General features: G+C 40.6%; 1 protein-coding gene across 3 annotated transcripts in view; it reads left to right on the plus strand.

Moving 5' to 3' along the window:
- PKHD1 (PKHD1 ciliary IPT domain containing fibrocystin/polyductin) overlaps nucleotides 1–25512 on the plus strand; it is a 385065-nt gene that overhangs the window by 128300 nt on the left and 231253 nt on the right. For all 3 annotated transcript variants that reach the window (XM_036415099.2, XM_045572881.1, XM_045572882.1), the window contains exon 37: nucleotides 21318–21530. In XM_036415099.2, coding sequence (XP_036270992.1) covers nucleotides 21318–21530 — 213 coding nt within the window. The remainder of the gene's footprint in view (nucleotides 1–21317; nucleotides 21531–25512) is intronic.

The raw sequence follows: 25512 nt of genomic DNA on the forward strand, positions 1-25512 counted from the left end.
CTGTCTTACTTTTAGGGAAATAGGGTAGTACCTGTTAGGAAAAATGGTGTGTCAATTTAGACTTTTGCCTTTGTGGTGTGAGTGTGTATAACCAGTGGCCATGGGGTATGTTGACTTATTGACAGCCATCTATGGTCTGCAGACTAGCAATGACAAAGGAAAATTGCAGACTTAAAGCCTCAGGTAAGAGAGAAGATACTGGTTTCAGACCTTTAACCAGGATTCTCTTCAAAGGAGTCAAATCTGCTGGAAAATGAGATGCCCTTCAGGCACTCAAGTGTTCTTGCTTTATGGCATTTGGGAGAAGTTTTCCCTCTAAAAGTCCTTAGACTGAGCCTGAGTATTTGGATGTCCCATTAGTTCCAGATAAATGTTCAATGAAGGGATGGTGCTGATAGAGCCAAGAACTGAAGATGGAGAAGAAGCTTCAGAAGGAGAATAGAGGGTAAAAAAAAATGCGGGGACATGTGGAATATACAGTTGGCTTCTCACTTTCAGAGATTTCCAGATATGAGCAAACCAAATACTTTCCCCAACCTCTCAACTTTCAAGAATGATTTTCTTTAATATTCCTGGCTCAGGCCATATTTCACTCCCATATTGTTTAGAATAAATGAGTCCAGTTTGGGAGGGCAGAACCTCATCCTATGCAGAGGGAAGGTCTGTTATCTGAAGAATTCTCTTTCTTTTAGGAAGTAGGACTATTGATAGAAATGTGAGGGTAAGTAGTAGACACCTGTTTCTGTACAGATAGGATACAAAAATTGTTGACAGGGAGCAGGGTTGCCTAGAATAAAACTCTGAGTGTTTTATTATGGAGATATGGGTCATAGCTTCTAGAAAGAATGAGAACAGAGAAAGAACACAGATCAACTTTTTTTTAATTCAACAGATGACTTGTGAATGCTTGTTAAGTGGCCTATGACATCTGTATGAGATACAGAAAACAATCCTATCTAATAAAAGAGTTATATGCAAATTGACCATCACTCCAACACACAATATGGCTGCCCACATGTGGATACAAGATGGCTGCGACAAGATGGCCTGCAGGGGAGAGCAGTTGGGGGGGAGCAGGCCTGCAGGGGAGGGCAGTTAGGGGTGACCAGACCTGCAAGGGAGGACAGTTAGGGGCAATCAGGCTGTCAGGGGAGTAGTTAGGCATCAATCAGGCTGGCAAGGGAGTGGTTAGTGGGTGATCAGGCTGGCAGGCAGAAGCAGTTAGGGGCAATCAGGAAGGCAGGCAGGTGAGCAGTTGGGAGCCAGCAGTCCTGGATTGTGAGAGGGATGTCCAATCCATGTAGGATCAGACCTAAACGGGCAGTCGGACATATCTTGAAGGGTCCCAGATTGGAGAGGATGCAGGTTGGGCTGAGGGACACCCCCCACCTCATCCCAGGAATTTTGTGCACCGGGCCTCTAGTGAAGAATAATAGTTAATATCAGGAGTGTGTATTATCAATAAAGAAAACATGATTAAGGAGAAAATAGAAAAGGGTAAAATTTCTAGTTCTAAAATATGTGATGCAGGCATTTACACAGAATATATTCCAGAATAATGAGAGTGTCAAGGTAAGATTAGAGTTGCATGGTGGAGAGATGTTGAAGAGCATATCATTTTGTCTGAGACCAGTTTTGATTATGTAAATACCAACATACACTTTCCCATCTCACCTTTTGGAATTGTACTTGTTTAATGATTCAGGCCAGAACCCTTGGAGGTGTCCTAGACTTCCTTCTTTTTCTCATATCCCTGAATCTTTAATATGTGTTGCATACATAAATACTTCAATTGGTACCACTTAGTCGATCAACATAATTTTGAGCCAGGATAATTTCAAATAACCTTTTAATTGACTCCCATGTTTCTAATTCTTTGTCTTCCTTGGTAGCAGAACCCCAGTTTTTATTTGGGAAAGCAATGAACTTGCCCAAATGCTACCTATTCCTGGCCTCCTTTGTGGTTGAGGGTTGGCCAATGAGATGCAAAGGGAAGTGTGGTACAGGACATCTGGGAAGTTTCCTAGAATAGAACTGACATGATAGGAGGCATGTTCTATTTGTCCTTCTTCCTCTTCCATGCTTTCTGGAATGTAATTGTCATAGCTACATTTTCAGCTATCATCTCTGACTATAAGGAGACTTGTTAAGTAGTCCTACCCAGTTTTTCTCAGTGGATAGAGCATTGGCCTGCAGACTGGTGTCCCAGGTTTGATTCTGATCAACGGCACATACCTCAGTTGTAGGCTTGATTCCTTATGTGGTCTCACATTGATGTTTCTCTTTCTCTCACTCTCCTTCTCTCTTCCACTCTCTCTAAAAAAAAAAAAAAAAAAAAAAATCAATGGAAAAGTATTCTTGGGTGAAGATTAACTAACCCCCCCCCCAAACAACAACAACAACAACAACACACACACACACACACACACACACACACACACACACCACAAACAAATGAACAAATAAACAAAGAAAGAATGGGGAAGTGGAAGAATGAAAAAACCCAGGTCCTGATGACTTTGGAATTGCCATAGTGTCATGGCAACTGGGACTGCTTTCCTTTGAAGTTACTTTTTGTGATAGAAAAACAGGCCTTCCTGTGTTTAAGGCATTGGTATTCGACTTTTATGTTATCCTGTTTTCCCCCAAATAAGACAATGTCTTATATTAATTTTTGCTCCCAAAGATGCGCTAGGTCTTATTTTCAGGGGATGTCTTATTTTTCCATGAAGAAGAATACGGTACACATTTATTGTTAAATGAAAATAAAGGAAATTTATTACCTGTATACAGTACAGTAGTACAGTAGTTGTCAACACAAACCAGACAAACTGTGAATCCTACAGTAACAAGAATTTACTCATTTATTCAATGACAATCATGTCATCATCTTCTGGAACATCATCATAACAATCCAATTCCTGAATTTCCTGGTGAATTTCTTGTGACTTCATTTCTTTTAGAATCACTGGACCAAATCTCTCATGTTTAGCCTAGGGGGAGCCTTATTTTTTGGGGGATGCCTTATATTTCACTCAGAAGGAAACCTGTAAGTAGGTCTTATTTTCCGAGGATGTCTTATTTTCAGAGAAACACGGTATATGCTAAAGTATCCCTGAATAATTTATTTTCCATGTCTTTTAAAAATATGTCATAGCTTGTTGCTTCTTTCCTCAGCCCCACTCCATGGCTTCTCATCTCACTAGAAATAAAGTCTCAAGTCCTCACCATTATTAAACCTCTGATCCTTTCATGACCTTGTCTTCCTCATTTACTCTGCTCCAGCTTTTCTGTGAATATACCAAGAACACACTTGCCTCAGGGCTTTTGCATATATTGTCCTATGCCTGGAATATCCTTCTTACAAATATTCATGTGATTGGCTCACCTATTTAATTCATGAGAAAATGTCAGCTTACCAGAGAGGCCTTGTTTGGCTACTTTTACTAAAACTTTATTTTGCTTTACTTTTCTTAACAGCACCTATCACCACATGACATAGCATAAACTTATTTGTTTAAAATCTGTTTCCTCTGCTAGAGCAAGAAAGGCAAAGGACTTCACCAGTTTATTCATTACTCTCTCTTTAGTGTCTAGAAGAGTGCCTGACACATAATGAGGACTCAATGAATATGTGTTAATGGTTGAATAAATGGACAAATAAAGAGGTGCAGGTCTGGATGAAATTTAAGAAGTATAATTTTTAAACTATTGTTCTCTTAAATATCACTTTTCCTAGCTAATTCATTTTCATTATCTTTAGTTATTCTGACTGATATATATTATACTAGACACCCAGTGCACAAAATTCATGCATGGGATGGGGGGTATCCCTCAGTCCGACCTGCACCCTCTCACAATCTGGGAATGCTGGTTCCCTAACTGCTTGCCTGCCTGCCTATCTGCCTAATTGACCCTAACCACTCCGCCTGCCTTCCTCATCACCCCTAACCACTCTGCATGCCTGCCTTATCACCCCTAACCACTCTGCATGCCTGCTTGCCCCCAACTGCCGCCCCCACCGGCCTTTTCACCCCAAACTGCCCCCACCTTACCAGCCTGCTTGCCCTCCAACTGCCCGACCACTGGCCTGATCTCCCCTAACTGCCCCCCACTGCCAGCCTGCTTGCTCCCAACTGCTTTCCCAATTGCTCCCTCTCTCCACCTCACTGGTCTGCTTGGCCCCAACTGCCCCTCTCCCCCTGCTGGCCTGATCACCCCAAACTGCCCTTCCCTCCAGGCCTGATCACCCCTAACTGCCTCTGCCTCGGCCCTGCCACCATGGCTTTGTCCGGAAGGATGTCCAGAAGATCTCCCGGTCTAATTAGCATATTACCCTTTTATTAGTATAGATATTTACATCATACCCATACATATATACATACATATACCTATGTAAAAGTATGTCATTATGAGTTGTTAGGAATATGAAATTGATTGGTAAGTTATTCAAGTGTCTCGTTGGTATAGTATAGCTTTAAACCTCTAATGTTTTCTCTTGGTCTATAATATGTGTAAAAGTACATGAAGGATAATAAAAAGCTATCCAAGTATAGAACTAAATAATTATTCTCCTCAACAGCAAGTTACTCTCTCAATGTTTATTATTGTCTATCCTTTTCATACCCATTCATAGTATCAGAAAAATAGCCGAGTGGGATTTTCTTTATTTTTCTGATAACCTACATAGGCTGAGATAGAGCATGGAAAATTTCAAGCCAAAAAACCCCCTACTTTCTTAAAAATTTTTTACTAACCAAAATATAAAATATTATAATGGAAGTACTTCAGTCATTTTCACAATATAATACAGAATGCTTTCTAAATGAAGAGTGTACACAGTTTGGAAAGACTAGTATGAATTTAAAGTGAAAATAGATCACCTAAGAATGTCATTTAGGACTGCTTCATGAAAATGTTGCATTCTCTAGATTATTTTGCCATTCATGGAATCCAGCATCCTACTGTCTAGAGGACCAGGCTCCTATACCAGAAAAACCAACACTTGTGCATATGGCCCTCAAAAATCTTGGACTCTGTGTGCTGTACTTATATTTTCATCTGTAAAATAGAATTGACATTTTTTCTTACAAGAATAACTTATATAGTAGAAAAGATTATAAATTTCTTTGAGGCAATTGGGAATGGTACCAAAGACAAGGTTTTCTCTATTATTTATGATGCTACATACACTGATTTTTTGAACTTTATTGAAAAAAGTGGCAGATTATTTTGTGACCATAATAAAAGCTTTGACTATATATATTATTTTGTCCTAATTAGCAAAACATGAAGAACTTTTATTTACTTACCATTTCTACTTCTTCCATCCATTTCTCCTTGCTCCTTTTTATTTAAAGTTGTTTTTTAGGGGGTACTGTTAAACACAAAAGAGAATTAACCCAATCAATTAATACTAATGAGCTGGGTTGGAAATAGGCATATTGCCTTGATTTAGTTAATTATATTTTTCATTCTTTTATGTTAAGATGCCCAATAGCCATAGGCATCGCTGAATTAAAATTTATTATTTTATTCCAAGTAATTATGATGAGCCATAATAACAAAAAAGGCATGTTGCCCTCATGTCAGAGACATTATGCATCCTGGGCTTGTGGCTGCAGTTGGGGAAGCATTCATATTTTCATAATGAAGCAATGAATCTCTATTCTGGTGGTCAAGCAACTTGACATGAAGTGGTCTAGAGATAATTATTAAGAAAGAGCCAATTAGGGAAAGATAAACCCTAGAAACGCCTCTTCTCTTGGTGCTGGGCTTTCAAAAGGAATTTTGTAGTTTCTTATTACTTACAATGCCATCACTTTAAAATACTTCACAGAAACTTGTTCCCAGTCTCTATTGCTGTTTAATGGTGTACTGGTTTCCTTTAATGTGATTTTCTATTTCTTGGTCTACTGGTGTACACCAAAGCACTTAAATGCTTGGCAGGCTTTTGAGTTAGAAAGAACTGAATCTGAATCTGGACTCTGTCCCTTACCTGCCTGTGACCTTGCGCAAGGTCACATAAACCTCAGGTTTCGCCTCATTAGGGTCATGCCTCATATAATGACAGCAATAGTAACCAAGATGGCTAACATTTATTGTTTGCTATTGTGTGGCAAAACTTCACTGTATTGTCCAACTCATATGGATGTTTTGAGTATTAAATGAGGCAATATTTATAAAGCTCTTACCATAGGACCTAGTCCAGAGTAAGCACTCAATTTATGTTAGTTGTTTTTTTTTTTTCCTGTCTGATGGGCATAACAGAAGAGATGGCTGGCTATCAGGCCTAAGTTGCAATTTTATTTACAGATAGTGGCTGCTTCTATATACAAAGCTAACTGGGTTACTGAAAGAATTAGCTGGGTAATGAAGTCCTTGGTTTGCTTTTTGCCTCTGTTATCTTCAAAATGCATATTGAAGTATTTTTCTTTCTGTGGCAAGAGAAGGAAAGACCCAGAGGAGGAAGTAGCTGAGTCTATCCATTGGCTTGCCTCCGTTCATTCTCCTTGCTATTTGTCTCTGTGGAAATGTGTTTCTCTGGTGCTATTTGGAATATGGTCACATTTTCTCCAATTTTTATTTTAGTTTTGTGGACACTCAGATCTTGTTAGTCTGTTATTTTTAGGATTTCAGTGGCATATAAATGCGTATTCTTGGCTTGTGGAGATGAGTTATCTTCTCTTGACCCACTCCCAAGTTCCATGTAGAATTTCTTCATCCTTGGAAAAGGCTTGAGAAATTCAGAGTGAAATATTTTTAAAACTACACTTTTATTGGTTTTAGAGGGAGAGAGGGAAATAGAAACATTGATGAGAGAGAAACATTGATCTGCTGCTTCCTGCAGGACCCCTACTGGGGATTGAACTGGAAACTGGAGCATGTGCCCTGATTGGAAATCTAACTGAACCACAACCTCACAGTGCATGGAATGATGCTCAAACAACTGAGCAATACCGGCCAGGGCCAGAGTGAGGGCAGAGTGCCCTGCATGGCTGTTTTTTTTGTGTGTTTTTGTGTGTGTGTGTTTTTAAATTTTCTTTATTGATTAAGGTATCACATATTTGTTCTCATCCCCCCATTCTCATTCCAAACCCCTACCCTTGCATGCCCCCACTCCCCAGTTGTCCCTGATCACTGGTTAGGCTCATCTGGATGCACACAAGTTTTTTGATTGATCTCTCCCTTCCCCTACCTTCCCTCTGAGGTCCGACAGTCTAATCTATGCTTCTTTGTCTCTGGGTCTGTTCTTGTTCATCAGTCTATTTTGTTCATCATTTCTTCTAGATGAGTGAGATCATGTGCTACTAGAAATATACTTATAAGAACCGAAAATGAGACAAGCAGTAATGGTTGTCCAGGACCAAACCAGAGAGGGTCGGATTTGCATTATCACCATTTGTCTACCATCCAGAACTGAAATATCATTGCTGACATGCACACATAAGGAATTGCTTGACATCAAGAGAACTGTCGGCCCAGAAAGAAACTCACTACAGACTGATTTATTTGCCTTTCACCATAGCTGTTTTAGATTACACACATAGTCCCTTCCAGTCAGCATTCAATCAGACCCAGTTTCAGTAGGTGCATGCTTCACCTTGCAATGAGCTGGGTGTGCTATGATATAGGACTTTCATAGAACATTATGTGTGGTTGTTCTGTGCATCAGGTCTTGTGAGTCTCTGGGCAGATTACTCTATGCCTATAGATATAAGATTTAACAGATACCAGTGTGAGTTTAAAGGAAACCCATCTAAAGGCAGGCTGGAGTTTTGATAAAAAATGAAATATTCTACATTAATATTTATCTCATAACTATATGACATTGAGCATGACATGGGCTGGTCCAATTTGTCACAAATAGGCAAGTTAAAATCATTTATCTGCAAGTGGGCTGTGAAAGGAGATTGACTGAGTGGCTTCCTCTCTCAACTGAACTACAGCTACCCTTTAAAGGCAGGAGATGGGATGATTACTAGTATGTACAGAAAATGTAACAAGGTTGACTCATTGCAGTTTGGTCAGTGAATTTGGGGCCTGAGTTCATATCTGAGGCAGCTATACATTCTCCTGTGGCTTTGGGCAAGACTCTGGTCTTCAAATCAATACACAAAATGGAAATGATGTTGATTCTCTTCCCTCTATAGGAAGGGAGTAGCTTGTATGAAACTCTACAGATGTTAATGTATTTATTTGTGCAATCCTGTGGAGGCAGTACTATAAAGGAGTTAGTAAACTTTCTTATGTTTTCAAACCTGGTGCTTTAGAAGGGGCTGGGCAATAATCTAAGGAGAAGCCATAAGAATTAACCTGAGTTTTTTTTGAAATCTACCCTTAATCTTTTTACCTTGTGTAGCTCTATGTGTCAGTCTTTTCTTGTTAATTTACTAAATTACTGTTAATTATTTTATGATAGGTTATTTTTGCCTATGTCCAAAGCTAAGTGTGTCGATAGAATTTTTAATCAGCTAAGAACTTAAATAATTTTATATCAATCATTCATAAATTTAATATTAGTGTTTGTTTTTTCCTTCACTCTGTCTTTTTTGGCAAGGTGCAAATTTGGCTATAAGCTTAAGAAAGCAGGAACTAGGTTTGCTTTTGCTTATCTTTCTATTGCCAGGACCTTTATATCTCTAGGCACATTGCAAATATTCAAATAATTATTTGATGAATAAACCAATGAATGAATTTCTGACCTGAAGAGGCAGATAAATATTAGCTATAAATTTCTCTATAATCAGAGTCCTTCCTGGTATCCTCAAATATTAGTGGATTGGTTCAGATGGTGACCAATTTCATTTACTATTTGTGTATCAGGAGATCAGAGACAAAAGCTTTGTAATGTGGGGGACAGTTGATTCTGAAACCCCTTATTTTTCTCAATCAGGCAATGAATTTCATTATTTATCTCCAGAGAACAGTCCCAGACACACTTGATTAGCTGTGAGAAGGAACATGTTTTCAATAGATGGGCAGGCAGACATTAAACAGTTTAGATATTAGACAATTTACAATTTTATGTCTTGACAACTTCAATATTATAACATGAAAAATTCTAATGAGAAGGACTAGTCCCTTTCTAGCTCAGAAGCTGTAATATTTTCAGTAATGAAAGATAAATGTTTCAAACTTCCTTACTTAAAACCCTTCACTGGCTCTCCGGTAGCCTTTCAGATCAAGTCTACATAGTAAGTTCCTTAATAGGACTCTGTCTCTCCTTACCTCTCCTACCTCATTTGTTGATTAATGATTCCCACATACTTTGTATCAAGACTGGGAGTGGAGCTAGATATATGGGATGTTTTTGTATCTGGGATTCTTGGGCAGATTAAAATACATTGGAGAATGGACATTTTAAGACATGGGGGCATTCATCTTTGACCACATGGGGGCAGCCATCTTGTGTGTTGGAGTAATGGTCAATTTGCATATTACTCTTTTATGCAAATTTATTTCTTAAGTACTACTAGAGGTCTGGTGCATGAAATTCGTGCATGGGTGTGTGTGTCCCTCAGCCCAGCCTGCACCCTCTCCAAACTGGGATCCCTAGAGGGATGTTCAACTGCCTGTTTAGGCCCTATCCTACCGGGCCCAAATGGGAAGTTGGATATCTCTATCACAATCCAGGATTGCTGACTCCCAACTACTCGCCTGCCTGCCTTCCTGATTGCCCCTAACCACTTCTGTCTGCCAGCCTGATCACCCTCTAACCACTACCCTGCCAGCCTGATTGCCCACAACTGCCCTCCCTTGCAGACCTGGTCACCCCTTACTGCCCTCCCCTGCAGGCTTAGGTCCCCCCAACTTCCCTACCCTGCAGGCCTCGTCGCTTCCAACTTCCCTCCTCTGCAGGCCTGGTCAACCCTAACTGCCCTCCCCTGCAGGCTTGATCGCCCTCAACTGTCCTCCTTTGCAGGCCTGGTCCCTCCCAACTTCTCTCCTCTGCTGGCCTGATTGCCCACAACTGCCCTCCCTTGCAGACCTGGTCCCTCCCAACTGCCTTCCCCTGCTAGCCATCTTGTAGTGGCCATCTTGTGACTACATGGGGGCATTCATCTTTGACCACATGGGGGCAGCCATCTTGTGTGTTGGAGTAATGGTCAATTTGCATATTACTCTTTTATTAGATATGATAGAAGCCTGGTGCATGGGTGGGGGCCATTTGGTTTGCCCTGAAGGGTGTCCTATATCAGAGTGGGGATTCCCTTGGGGCATATGGGGCAGCCTGGGTGAGGGGCCTGCTGTGGTTTGCAGGCTGACCATACCCCGCCCCTCTGCGACCCAAGCAGAGGCCCTGGGATCTGGGATTTATTTATCTTCTATAATTGAAACTTTGTACCCTTGAGTGGAAGCCTGGGCTGGCCACGTTGTTCGGAAAGCTTGGCTTCCTCCATTGCTGGGGAAATCCAAGCCTCCTGCTCACTCTGTGGCTGCAACCATCTTGGTGGGGTTAATTTGCATACTCACTACTGATTGGCTTGTGGATGTGGCTTGTGGATGTAGCAGAATGATGGTTAATTTGCATATTACTATTTTATTAGATAGGATAATATTTTATTAGATAGGATAATATTATTGTGGGAAGTAGGATTTATCATTTTTTAAATAAGTAAGTACTGTGAGGACACAACTATTATCTTTCATTTCTAAAACATTATGCTTTTAGCAAAATCATGTTTATACTATACAGAGAATAATTATATTTGGAACCTTTTGAATAAAGACCTGGCTCCTGTTTTCTTAAGCTTTCAGATAAATTGCTCAGGGAAATATATCAAATTGTAGGGCTGGTCAAAAATGTGATTTGGTCAATGCTAATTGAACTTGGATAAAGAAAATGAAGGAGATTATTTGAATGAATGAGAAACTTGGTAGCTAGGGAGATTTCTACCTGCCAGATACAAACTTTGGAGAAAATATAATTTTGTTGTTTTTTACTTTCTTGTTTTGTCTTTCCTGACTTTCCCTATAAATACTAGCTTTCTTTCTGAGGTCTTAAGTGAATTTCTAGAAATCCTTGGAACAGCTTAGGGCCTTGAGCACTTACATGCCAGAAGTTTTGTTGGTAAAAGATAGTAATGGTTTTCTGGAGGTGGAGAGGAAATCAAGGCTTAGTTAAACAGTAACTGTTAACAATAGTTTTAATGACAAAGGCATTTACTTATATCTCAGTATTTGAGTTCCTTTAACTATTTCTTTATAGTTTCTCTTCCACAAATATGTTTAACACTTTGTAATTGGTATAGAGTTAATTCCTTTATAAGATTCATTTACTGAGTTTTATGTTTTATAGAAAAAGTAAAAAGTTGAGTCATAACCTTTATCTTCTTTCTCAGTTATCTGTAAAGTTGGCTAATTCACTAAAACTAGGGTATTTCTATTCACCTGTAGTAGTTAAACTCCACGGTGACCTGGACGTGGAGGCTGCTTTTTTTATGTTTTTATCTTGGCTCCTAGCAGAAGGGCTGGAAAACAATAGTAACTGTTGGTTGAATGGTAAAGTGAATTAATCTTCAATTCCAGACTTACATTTCTCAACTTGTGAGCTGGTAGCAAACTTCACAAGACTGTGGACACTTATAGAATCATTTAATTTACCGAGAGCCGTGATTCTCAAAAGTGTGGTCCCCATCAGCAACAGCATCAAAGGACTTGCTAGGAAGGTACATTTTTGGGCCCCACAGTAAACCTCTCTGGGGGTTTACCAAGTTCAATTAGCATTGACCCAATCACAGTTTTGACCAGCCCTACAATTTGATATACTTCTTTGAGCAATCTCTTTATTCAAAAGGTGTTTTAAGACCTTGAGGAGGTGTGGATGGGTGCTCAAGTTTGAGTCCCCACTAGCCTACAACAATGAAAGGAACTGGAAGTCAATTAACTAGGAAGTGTAGCCAGCCCAGCTACACTTTTCCCAAAGGCTATGCGACCCTTTGCAAAGAACAGTGGAAACTTGGCTGGGGACCCTGGATGGGCCTCTCCTGAGCCTGGCATTCTCCATTCCCTGCAGCTCTCTCTCCTGCCAGGAAAATCCGAGCTGATGAAAACAGTTCTTCCCAACTGCTATTGTTTGTGGCTCAGATTCAGTGCTTTTATTTCAGATCTGTTTTTCCCTCTACATTGCCCATTTGATTGCAGTGCCAGGCTAATTAAGGAATTAGCATGTGGCATCCATTCCGGGAGGTGTGCTGTTCTTTTCCTGCTTTCGGAGAACATTTTTGCAAACCCTTTCTAGTTCATATTTTCTTTTTTTAATCAGGCAGAGACATTACAATTAAAATACCGTTAAAGTGATTCTGGCAAGTATTGCAATAAGCATGTTTTTTAATTAAAGAAGGAACAGGGGGGATGCATAAGCAGCATCAGCTAAAGGGGGAAATTTCATTCGATATCTATTTTAATTGAAATGAAGAAAATAATCAGGAAAAGCAGCAGCGGCAGCAGCCGCCGCCTGTGCCTGCATGTGTGGCTCCCAGGTTGTTAGGTGTAGGTGTTCTGTGCTTGATTAATTAGTAGCTGGCCAAAGAGTCCATTCCCTTTGCCCCCAATCCTTAAAGCCTGATTTATGCCTCGCATCCCCCATGAATATGTGAGGGCTCAGGCAACTATTTCCCCGAGCTGCTAGTGGATAGGATTATGGACCGTGCACTGAGCTCTTGGGGGCTCTCGTTTGCCAGCCAAATTGATTTTCCGCCTCTCTGGCCGGGGACAAGCCCACCTCGAAGGCTTCCAGGCTCTGCTCCACTGGATCAGGCACAAGTCTAATCCGGATCTTGCCAACAAAGGAAGCTCTGTGCATCCCCATCACGAAGTAGGCTTCGGGCTGTGACTGCCTTCCCTAAATGCCACTCTTATCCCCTCTTCCGCACCTCCTCCTGATGCTCACTTCCACCACAGCAGCACCGTGCAGTAGGGTACCCTAACTGTGCCCAGATCACTCCACTAGGCAGAGGAGGGTCCATCCATCTTGAAGGAATGGTGATATGTAATTCCCCAGATAAAAGGAATTCCACAGTCTCCCCTATATACAATATTAAAATATGAATGATCAGAAAGGTAACCAGATGCAGGCTTTTGAACTTTTAAAGGAATTATTCAGGGTTGACACCAAAAAGCTGAATGAATGCTAATCGATTTAGATAATTTACATCTAAAATTTTAGGTTTGGCAAGCCTTGAGCAAATGAAATATCTAGTTTGAATGGAAGATTGATCTACTAATTGGGACCCTCGGATCCTTCTCTGGCTTTGCCTTCACTGACCGCTGGATTTCCCGTTGTTTAAAACTGTAGCCCCTTTCCTTGGTTCATTTTATCCACTGGCATTGGTGTCCGCATGAAGCATAATCTTGGCATGCACCCTTTCTCTCCTGAGCCTCCTGAAAATGACATTAAGGGTTTGCCACCTTCATCAGTCAGCTCCACAGTTCTTAGAGTTCTTCCTGCTATCTATGTCTGTACAGCCTTTGGATTTCTTCTCCTAATTCACCCAACTCTTTGACTCACTTTCAAGCATCTGCTACTTCTTTTCCATATTCTAGTTTTTAAATATTAACATTTAACAACTTGTTCCCCTTATCCCTGTCCTGCTCTCTCACTCTGAGTATTCTCCTAGGGAGACCTCCTTTACTTCTATAACTTCAACTCCTTTATTCAACAGGATTTACTTAGCACTTAGCAAGTTTCCCACATGCCAGGTACTGTTCTACAATAAGTATAGCAGCTATGACTGTGAACAAAAAAGGCCAAAATCTTGCTCTCATGGGGTTTATTTCTAAAGGGAAATCAGTCAAGTAAGCAAATGATATATATATATATATATATATATATATATATATATATATATATATATTTGTTTGTTTTGTTTTGTTTTTTGTTTTGTTAGTTTTTCTGGGCAGCATAGAGAAACATGCAGTAGGAAAGGTGGAGAGTTTGGTGGTGGTTGGGGGATTTGCACGCAGTGAGGGCAGGGGAACAAGAAGGCAGTGCAGCAGGAGTGTGTGACCCAGGGGATAGAAGAGAGAGAGAGTGGGCCAGAGAGAGGACCAGCCCTGTGGGGCTGGGTAGGCTTTCAGTGAGTGTGGTGGGAGCATTGGAGACTTTGTACAAAGTAGTGACATAAGATTTACACAAATAAAAATCACACTGGGTGCTGATTTAAGAGCAGACTCTGGGGTGGGGGCAAGGGCAGAAGCAAGGAACTAAGCAAGGGGGTTGTTATAATTCTTAGAGGATGAGAAGAGAGTGACTCAGATCCCAGAAACAGAATGTGCATGGTGAGAAATAGTTGGATCAGGAATATTGAAGAAAGAATGCCCACAATTTTCTGAAAGATTGGCCTTAAGGTGAGAGGGAGTGAAAGTTAACTGTAGAGGTTTCAGACTGAGCAATTGAATGGATGGATTTGCCAGTTATGGAGTTGGTAAGGACTGTGAGCAGGCCTGTGTGGCAAGATGAGGAGGTCATGTTTTGGATATGTTACGTTGAGCAGCCAGTAAGACATCTAAGTAGAGATATTGAGTAGGCAGTTGGGCATATGAGTCTCCATTCGAGGGCATTGGTGGGCTTTGGAGATACAGATTTGGGAGTCATCAGAAATGGGCATATGATGATATTTAAAATGTCAAGAAAAGATCAGACAACCAAGGTTGATAAGAAAAATAGTCGAGAGACTGAGTCATGGGGAACTCCAAGTGTCAGTATTTGTGATAATTAAGAAGAATCAGGTAGTGGAGGCTGGGGGAAGGCTTGGGAGGTAGGAGGAAATCTTGGAGGCACAGTGCTAGGCACATGAGGGAAAGGAGTTTCAAGAAGGGTGTGACCAAGTGTGTCCAATGCTGCTGGCCACTCAGGGAAGGTGAGGAATGAGCATGAGCTTTGGACTCAGCAATGTGGTTGCAGTACTGGGGAAGTAGTCAGGCAAAGCCCAGACTGAGGATGTTTCAAGAGAAGGGAGGGAAAAAAATTGAAGATAAAAAATATAGCCATCTCTTTTGAAGAGTCTTGTTACTGTATGATAAAATATACTCCACATTTTTTTTCTGCAAGGGAGGAAATAGCTAAAATTGTGTTATTTCTTTTTCTTAAAAAGCACACATACATACAACAAATGTTTCTGTGGTATTACATAGGATGACTAATTGTAGGGTGAGCCAAAAGTAGGTTTTGATGTATGTTGAAAACATTCAGTAGCTGCTAAAAGTCTCCTTTATTTGCCTTTAAAAGAAATAAGAAAGAAGTTTAATGGAAAGAAGTGATTACATGTAAAAAGTGGTGTTCATTTATTTATTTTAGAGGGGAAGTAACAATAATGATGGTTGATTGATTTTTATAAAATTACCCAAGGTCACTTGTGGTACACACTTAGCTTTCATGAACAATCATAACAAGCAATTTAAGGGTCACAGCCAAAGGCTGATTTCAGCCTTGCTCTTTATTTCAGCTTTCAGAAATGGGGCCGAGTTCCATCAAGTGGAGAACTTGAGTCCTTCCACTGCCCTCCCATCCTCCAGTGGCTCGCCTTCAAAGCAGCCCCCTGTGTATTTGTTTTAAGCTAATGAAAGTGTGATGATGAAACACCTGGGGCCCTGGTGCAGCGCTAGATTAAGACTAAACTTTACATTCTTTCACACTGAGGAGCTTTCACCTTGGTTATCACTTGTAATTATTTTAATAAAAAATAACTGAATTCCTTATCAAATCTCTTCTGAACTTACTTCAACTTCTTTATGCTAGTCACTGATTATATATATTGAAATATATATATATATATTTCATATATATATAATTTTTAAAATTGATTTTTTACAGAGAGGAAGAGAGAGGGATAGAGAGTTAGAAACATCAATGAGAGAGAGTCATCGATCAGTTGCCTCTTGCACACCCCCTACTGGGGATGTGTCCACAGCCAAGGTACATGCCCCTGACCGGAATCTAACCTGGGACCTTTCAGTCCGCAGGCCGACTCTCTATCCACTGAGCCAAACCGGTTTCAGCTATGCTTGTCACTGATAAAGTGAGGAGGGAATTCTTTGTAGCACAGAATAACGATGATCACATTAATTAATTGGTCCTGTTTATCATACTCTTGCCAGCACAAATCATTCATTTTCCTTGGGCTGAGCTTTTCTCCCTTCATTAACGTCATTCTTAATTCTCGTGACATTTTTAAAATGACTATTTGTTTCAGTGTGTTTAATATTTTGCTTGATGGTACAAGGGATAAAGCCCAGGTTTATGTATTTACCCACTAATCCTTGTAATCTGTCTCAAATCCTTTTTGGAATGAGGCAAGGTATATCTACATTAACAAAATGAAAATAAATCATATATAAACAAGCCATAGGCAAATTTATTTAGGCTAACATGTTTTTCCTTAAGTGTAACTCTGATAGCAAACCTAATTAATAAAAGAGCTACCTGGGTGTGATTGTGGAAGTGGATAGGGCATGAGTGTCTCTGTCAGGTGGTCTCAGGTGCTAAAGCTTCCTCTGCCAGTTCTGCTAAAGGAACTACTGAAAGAGGAATTACGGCCTCTCTGGCAGCCCACCCAGTTTTGTGAAATAGGGAGGGTGATATTGACCTCATAGTCTTATTTTGAAGGTCATTTCAGACAACATATGTAAAGATTTTGTACATGGTAGGCTCTTAGTAAATGTTAGCTCCCTTGCTTTCCCTGTGATCTTATTTGAATCATTGCCTGCGCATGTATCTCTTTGGATCAAAATTCAAAGTTCACTACAGCAGAGGTGATGTCAGGAAAACATGGGTTTTGTGTTTCTATCAATATCCAACACACACCTTACTGCGTTCTTACAAATGTACTAGTACAGTGTTTTTCAACCTTTTTTGGGCAAAGGCACACTTGTTTCATGAAAAAAATCACGAGGCACACCACCATTAGAAAATGTTAAAAAATTTAACTCTGTGCCTATATTGACTATATATAAAGTAATTCTCTTGAATAGGAATCAAACACAAAGAAAGTATTTTATAATTACTTTATTATGAAATATTAGGTAAACAAAATAGTGAAAAATTATAAAATTCTTGTCTTGTCTGCACCTACGGCACACCAGGCAACATCTCGCGGCACACTAGTGTGCCGCGGAACAGCGGTTGAAAAACGCTGTACTAGTAGATGTCAGATGTTCCAGAGCTAAAGTGAATGCATGCATCTACTCTCCACTTCACCAATGAGAGAAGGGACCATCCTTGGGCCCTTAATAGGACAGGTTTGTGACTAAGTAATCCTCAGAGGCCCAGCAATTTTATGGGGCTCACTGAGGGTCATTCAGAGGTTAACAGCAAGGTCAGGACAGGAACCTTGATTCCATACCCTGCCTCTACCACTTGCTGATCAAGTTCAGTTCAGATTTCCAGACTATTTATGACAAAGGAGTCCTGCCTTGAAAATCCTTGGTTCACCAGTTGAAGCTAATTAGCTGGGACATTAATCAAATGTGGCTGTGAGCGAAAATGGTTTTAGTAAACAAGAAAATGACCTGTGCCACAGGTCACATTTTCCCCCTCTTGTTCATACCAGGATTCATTATTATTACTGCATTCCTGATGATTATTCTTGTCATTGTCATGACAGTGAGAAGGAAAATTAAGTCAAAATTCCAAGTTGGTCCTTGGAAAGTCTGAGAAGCAGGGTGGTACCACTGTAACATTAAGCCTGTAGATTGCCAAAGGATAGTTTCTCGCTTCGTGGATAATTTACATTAGCGTATGTAAGCTCTATGTTTTATATTTGAAAGGAAAAGTCATTATTACCAGCAATGGAATGTTGGAAGGATGTGGTCTAGTGGTACTAGCATGATGGATCAACTGTGGAAATGGAGCAGTAATGGCAATAGTGGGGGAAGTAAAGGTGCGTGTGATGATAGGAGTAGACACCAAACCACTCTATTATCGAATAGGATCTGAGCCAAGACTAGGGACTGTCCCTTGAAAGCATCATTTCAAGAAATCTCACTGTAATTTTCTGAGGGAAGAACTCTGCATTCTACAGACAGAGAAAATGGATACCTATGTGGGGTGTGTTCTAAATTGTGAAAAGAAGGAACACTTTAAGAAGCTGAGTTTAAGCAAACATCCCGTGGCTGTTTTACATATGGAGTGTGGTATGGGCTTTAGGATTGAAGACTAGAAGCGCTGGTGAAAGGCGCTGAGGGAAGCTGAAGAAGAGTGTTAGACAGAAAATTGGGGAAGAAGAGGCCTCTGTAGTTGACTATTGGGGCAAATGTCTATTGATAACTCTTTGTGGACTAATGGGAGTTAACATTAGTAAGTGACTGAAGGCATCTTAGTCTTATTCTTCTCTCTTTCACATTCCTCCAGTACATACCTGGAAACAACAGCAATTTAACTCAGTAATGAGGCACTTTGGATTTAGGACTTTGGCAGATGAAGAGGGTCTTCCTTTCACTGGCCCTCCTTGTTATGTTAGAATGTATATTTTGAGCAATTTCTGACATTAGGATCTCTCCACATCCTTTCCCCATCTTTAGCTCAGTAAGACAATCTATGGACTTATAAATTAAATGTAATAACATCCTTTCTGAGAAAATGGGAGTGTGTGTGTTTGTCCATAAAGGAATACATTCAGATACAAACCAGATTTTCTAAAAAAGATAAAACCATTTATTGATTTACTCAACAGTGGTATATTAAGTGCTAATTACATATTGGTCACTGTTCTAGAAACTAAGGATATAGATGTGAGCAAAGCAGATAAATGCTCTCATGAAGCATGCATTTCTGTCAGGGAGGCCAGACATTAAAGATGTTCAGTGTTCTGAAGAAAAATATATCTGGGTCAGAGGTAAGGGCATTCTATCTTATATAGACTGGAGAGGAAAGCTGTAGTGAGAAGTTAACCCTTGAACAAGGGGAATGAGGCACATGGTTATCTGCCAAAGAACATTCCAGGTGCAGGAAGAACATATGCACAGGCCTGATTTATTTGAGAACAAACAAGCAGGCCAGTGTATTTGCAACAGATGAGTCATAAAGTGAGTTTTAAAAGATGATGATCCTGGGGTATCAGAGATGGGGTGGCAAATCAAAAGGGGCTTTTTGTAGCCCAATGTAAGGAATTTGATTTATTCTGAGTGAGATGGAAAGTTACTATGGGGTTCAGAAAAGAAGACCCAGGTGTTCCCAATATAAAGTCACAATCCTGACCACTCTGTTGGGGGATAGAAGAGTCTAGTGCAGTGTTTTTGCAAACCACTTACAAAGTGGGAAATAGACTTAATAGCTCATTCAGGCTAAAGTGTTTAATTATTAATTATTTTGGCAATATTGAAAAATTGTGCTTAAAATATACATATTTTAAATCCTTTTAAAATAAAGTATTAAAATAATGGAAGTATGTTTTAAAATCCTAAGTATTTATTCTTATGATATACAAGTGATTTTATTATAAAACTAGTGCACATCTTCTGAAGGGTCCCTCCCTGATTGCAAGAGGGCACAGGCCAGACCGAGGAACCCCACTGGTGCATGATTTGAATTGTGGAGGAACATGCATGATTGGGGCTGGAGAGGGACATGAGAGGTTGGCCAGCTGGGGAGGGACCATAGGAAGGCTCTATGGCATGTCCAGCCCATCTCATGCAGTCCCTATTGGCCAGGCCCCAGAAGGCTCCCTATTGGTCGGAGTGTCTTCCCCCTGGTGGTTAGTGCACGTTAGTCATAGTGAGTGGTTGAGTGGCCTTAGCATATCATTAGCATATTACACTTTGATTGGTTGAATGGCCAACTGGATGACTAGACACTTAGCATATTGATATAAATAGTATCAATATCAGTTAAGGTTATTTGATTTGCAGCTATCTTTTAAAAAATATATTTTATTGATTTTTTTACAGAGAAGAAGGGAGAGGGATAGAGAGCTAGAAATATTGATGAGAGAGAAACAACGACCAGCTGCCTCCTGCACACCCCCTACTGAGGATGTGCCCGCAACCAATATACATGCCCTTGACCGGAATCAAACCTGGGACCCTTTCAATCCGCAAGCTGATGCACTATCCACTGAGCCAAACCGGTTTTGGCTGCAACTATCTTTTTAAAAAGCATAAATATTGTATGGTTCCATTTCTATGTGGGATCTAAAATGCAAAATAAAATAAAACAGAAGCAAAGTCATAGAAAATTCATAGGAAATTCCAACTGATAGGAAAGTGGAAAAAAATTAAGAACAAAAACAAAGAAATAGATAGATAAAGGAAATTTATTGAGAAGATATTGGGTAGCTTGCAGAATTGATGGGAAGTGTGGAAAATCAGGTGTAGAAGTAATAGCATTCAGGGAGTTTTGGAGAGGGTTGGCAGATGTAGGGGGGGCGGGCTCAGAAGTAGGAACTCTTTTTGGGCTCATTAGGTATCACCACTAGAATTACTTTGGTCTAAACATTTCCAGGCATCTCTTCCCTTTGCTCCAGATTTCCTTTTGAAGTCTGGGTACATGACTCAGGCTAAGGTAGGATAGAACACCACAATTGACAGTCCCACTCAACTTTTTTCTATAGAGCAGAGCAAATCCTTCAGGAAATTAGAGTCTATTATGAAAACTACAGTGATTGTTGGTCAGCTAAAATGTTACACATGTCATGATGGTAACCTTAATTACACTTCCTTTTACCACAGTTCTTATAATTTTGACACATTTCTTCTATTTCTGTTTCCTGTTCACTTGTTGCCCAGTTTTTTTTAAACTGATTTTTTTTTTTTAAATCCTCACCTGAGGATATTTTTTCCATTGATTTTCAGAGCAAGTGGAAGGGAGGAGGGGAAGAGATAGATAGAAACATCAATATGAGAGAGACACATCTCTCACATTGATTGGTTGCCTCTTGCACATTTACTGACCGGGCCGAGGATGGAGCCTACAACCGAGGCACATGCCCTTGACAAGGAATCGAACCCAAGACCCTTTGGTGTTGTGGGCCAATGCTCTAACCACTGAGATACCCTGGCAGAGCTTTAACTGAATTTTTATATGCTGCTTTTATCTGCAGCAAAATGGTTAAAATGATGACTTTCTCATGACTTATTTAACCAGTCTTAAGTTCCTGGACATTTAGGCTATTGTTTTTTTTTTTTTTTTTTTAAATAATATAAATAAAGGAGCAGTGAATAGTGATAACTAATCTAAACTGGCTTGGTAATACAATGCTTCTGGGTCTGGGGGTTTGATCCAATCAATTGTGCTTCTATAAGAGAATATAAACACAGAGGATTTCATCAAACATTGGAATTGTCAACAAGACTGACAAGCTTCTTTTTTTGGTGATTAGGAGGCACTCTGATTTTCATGGATCAAGGAACCATTGAGCTCAGGGCACATTCCATCCTTGTTTCTGATGGTGGAGAGCTCCGGATTGGATCTGAAGACAAGCCCTTCCAAAACCACGCTGAGATCACACTGTATGGGAGTTCGCACTCTACTCCCTTTTTTCCATATGGAGTCAAGTTCCTGGCTGTGAGGAATGGAACTCTTTCCCTGCATGGTGAGTAGGACAGCTGACCAGAGGAAATGAGATAGGGCTTTGTCTAGTCAATGTGGGGGTAATGGGGAAAATGATTAAGCTACTTACAATCTTTGGTTATTAGTTGCTGAAGCGACAAAGTTAGAATGTGGGCACTATTTCCTTAAGTGAGAAATATTAACTGTCATGATTCCTGTGTCAGAGGACACTATTATTCTCCATTTTTTGCTCCGCTTTCTGTAAGAGGATGATACACCTCTTCCTATGGCCAGATGGCTTTCAGTGCCTTCCTTGTGTGGAGCACACTTCCCTGTCCCAGTGAGAGTGGCCTTAACCATGGACTTGCTTTGATCAATGGAACGTGAGTGAATATGATGTACTGCAAGGGCCAGGTAGAGAAGTTTTAAGAACTGTTGCAATGCTTTACCCTTTGTTCTCTGTTTGAGAATAGCCTGTTCTCAGTGTTGGTCTCTGAATAATGACAATCTAGGCACAGCTGCAGATGACCTGCTCTCATGTACATGAGTGAGGAACAAACATTAGTTGTCATAAGCCACTGAGATTTGTGTTTGTGATTGCAGCCTAAAAGTAGTGAAAACCACCTGACACAATTACTTCACATACACTGATGGCTGTACACACTGATGGCATCACAGACTAAATGGAGACAATTTCGTTTTGTTATAGTTGTGGCTGAACCTTCTGTGAAGAGGGTTAAGTTAGAGTTTCTCTTAGATTTTTGGTTCAAATGGATTGGGTATTTCTGGGAGATAACAGAGATTAGGCTGCAGTGTGTTTCTTCTCCTACTTTATTTGACTACTTCTCCTCCTCCTCCTCCTCCTCCTCCTCCTCCTCCTCCTCCTTCTCCTTCTTCTTCTGAATTTGAAGAAAAAAATTTCCTCTTCTTTATATTTTTACTTTTATTTAAAGAAATTTATCTTGTTGAAAGTTATATTTTTCCCCCATTGACCTCTTCTAACCCACCACTGGCCAGGCTTATTTGCCTTCTGATCATCTATAATATTACCACTTTGAAACATGAACATTTTTATTTTCCTTGAGATTCAGGATATTACTGATGGTGCCAGGAAAATTCTTAATATCAACTGGAAAATGTAAATATAAAATAATGAGTTTTAATTATCTTTCAGTGGATACTTATATACTTTGGGTTACATAGCATGAGCAAAGGCAAATGAAAAATATGATCTCCAGATAGTGGCCAGTCTCTAGGAAACATCATCTTGTCTGCATTGGCATTTCTGGGCTGGCATAACCATAAGACCCCCCTATCTGTCATGGAATAATAATTCTAGATATGGGCATTTAGCTATGCTGAGGAGTCTGCCATTTCACTCTGTTAAGCCCTGTCTATTACAGTGAGCCTCAATCATTGTCTCAAAGGCTTCCTTGGAGAGAAAGCAAATCTACATTTTTTGTTAAGTATCCACTAAGTGTTGACTATGGATCAGCCAAAGTGCTAGGCACTGGGGATAAATTTCATCAGGTTTGAAAAACCCATAGATACTTCGATAGACATTCAGTAGAAGGAGGACTTTTCTCTCCTTTTTTTATCAGCATTAATCTTGTAGCCCAGGGTCCATGAGGGTCTTCTATCTATTCACACATCAGCTACAGTCTTCAAAGGTTTGCTTTAGTCCAATAGCTACTTAGCAAACCCACCCAATGTTTTGCTGTTTGCCACTGAGAAAACATAGCTGGAGAAGAAGAGGGCACATCACTGTTTCTACCAGCCCACAGACCATCTGAAGGCCCTTGAATCCTAATAGAGATCCTCTGGTTTGAGAGCCACTGTCCTCTTTGATGCATATGACAAAACTCTTGCTAGAAATGGAAATTGAAATGGAGAAGAGTGAAAACTCTCCTAATTCTTTTTACCCTGCCTTTTTTTTTTCTTTTTTAACTCAACCCTTTTCATTTTTACGAACTATTATGAAGGATCAGTGAAAGAGTTAATAAATACACTTTTTGTGCCCGTATTTTAAATGTATCCTGCTCCTAAGCCTTTATGTTTAAATAGATGTCAAGTGAAGAAATCCCTAGTGTCATTTCTTACAATCAATAGGGGGCAATTGAAGCTAAGTACATGCTTTTAATATGTTTTGAGATTCTGAAAGTTAAAAAAAAATGTTGCTACTTGAGCCTTGTGGTGTTACAGGATATTGAGAGTGTAGATATTTCTTTCTCTGCTCCCCTGTTTCCATCTTCTCCCCTGCTCTTCCATCTCTCCCTATAACCCCCGCCCCCATCTTCCCTGTAGGTTATTCCCAGGGTTAGATTGTCATCAACAACCGTTTCCCCCAAAGTCCTACCAATATAGGAGTGATGGGGATCTCTCCCAAGCCATAGAACATGCCCACTGGACACAGGCGAAATCAGGCTGTTTTCCACTCTGACATGATGCTGCCGCATCTCTCATTTGAAAGAAATGGGAAGTGAGAAAGATCTAATCCCTGGGTGAGAGGGATTCTCTTCTCGAAGTCTCAGCTAGAGAATCCAGTTACAGACAGAACTCATCAATCCTCTCGCTGCGCCTTCCTCCCTCACCACCTGAGGTCTCAAACAGATTTCCCCTCCGGCATGGCGGTACATCATAGTTAAAATCGTTACGTAATTTTGCTGGCCTTTTCCCAGGGCCAGAGGTGGGTCTGCTGACACTGGGGCTTTGGGGAGAAACTAATTTTCTTTGGCTGTCAAGTATGCAAAACAGTGAGCGACTTGATTCACTGCTTGGCACCCAGCAGGTCCCTAATGACCCCGGGTTCACTCAGCTTCCAGGCCGAGGCAGTGAGGAGGTTCACCGACCTTAGTGTCTAGAAGACTCTTCTCCAGGAGGTTTTCCCAATGCAGATTTCTGGGTCTCATCCCCAGAGCCTGGCTCCAGTGGCCTGAGGGGGACCCAGGAACGGGCACTTCAATGGAACCCTCGGATGATTTGAGTGGAGTATCCCACTGACTGCACGTGGAGAAGTGCTGTTTTTAATGGTTAGTAGTTTTGGAATCATAAATCAGTGCAAGTCTGCGGCTTATCAGCTGTGACCTTGGGCAAATTAATTTCCCCAAAAGCAGGAAAACACAATCTTCACCCCATAGGCTTACTGCTTGTGAACTGCTCCAAAGCATCAGGTACTTGCTAACATTCAAGCAGTGTTAGCCACGGCTATTTTTGATTATATTCTTTTTTTTCTCCCAAAGCACTGAGTATCCAACGCTAATGATCTCATCTTCTTTTAGAGGGGCGAGGGAGGGGAGTTTCTTTCAACCTTTGGCATGGGGCTAGTTCTGCCTAGAGATTTCTCTCCTTGTAAATTTCTGTCTACCTTTTTTCAAAGCAAGAGAAGGATTTTAGCGTTGGAGATCAGGAGGCAGCCACATTCCCGGGCAGCTTCTGTTCTGTTCCCACACCTAGTGAAGAACACCTTTTGATTGTAATCTCTCCTGGTGCAGCTGTTTCCCAGCAGTGAATAACCACCATTCCCGGGTGTGGTTACAATAAAGGCTTCTCGGAAATCATTTTCATGCTCCTCAGTTTAGCCAGAAGCGGAGCACTGCTGAGCAAAGGAAGCATTTTGCAGGCGTTTTATTCCTAGCATGCAACAGTAAGAGGCCTGACTGATGGAGACCAATTTAACTCCAGCTCGGGTCCTAGAGAATCACACAAATGGGTCTGCGGGTCAGTTAGTACAGCTTTCCTCACCTTCTCCCTCCCATCTCATTCTTCATTGCCACCCCTGTAACCTTTCTGCTCAGGCTGGTTTTTATCATAGATTAAAATCGCTAAGCAAACAGGCTTTGCTGTTCAGCTGTCAGGAGAAAGGATGGAGTTGAAAGCACATTTCGTGTTTTTCTCTTAATGTGGAAAAATGCATTCATGTGCACGCACACGCACATCCACTTACATGAACACTCAGCCACACGCAGCACTCTCTCTCTCTGGGTTTGGGAGTGGATTGGGGCAGGGTGTGTTCTGAATCTCTCATG

This window comes from Pipistrellus kuhlii, unplaced genomic scaffold, assembly GCF_014108245.1.
Source record: "Pipistrellus kuhlii isolate mPipKuh1 unplaced genomic scaffold, mPipKuh1.p scaffold_m20_p_5, whole genome shotgun sequence".
Lineage (NCBI taxonomy): Eukaryota > Metazoa > Chordata > Mammalia > Chiroptera > Vespertilionidae > Pipistrellus > Pipistrellus kuhlii.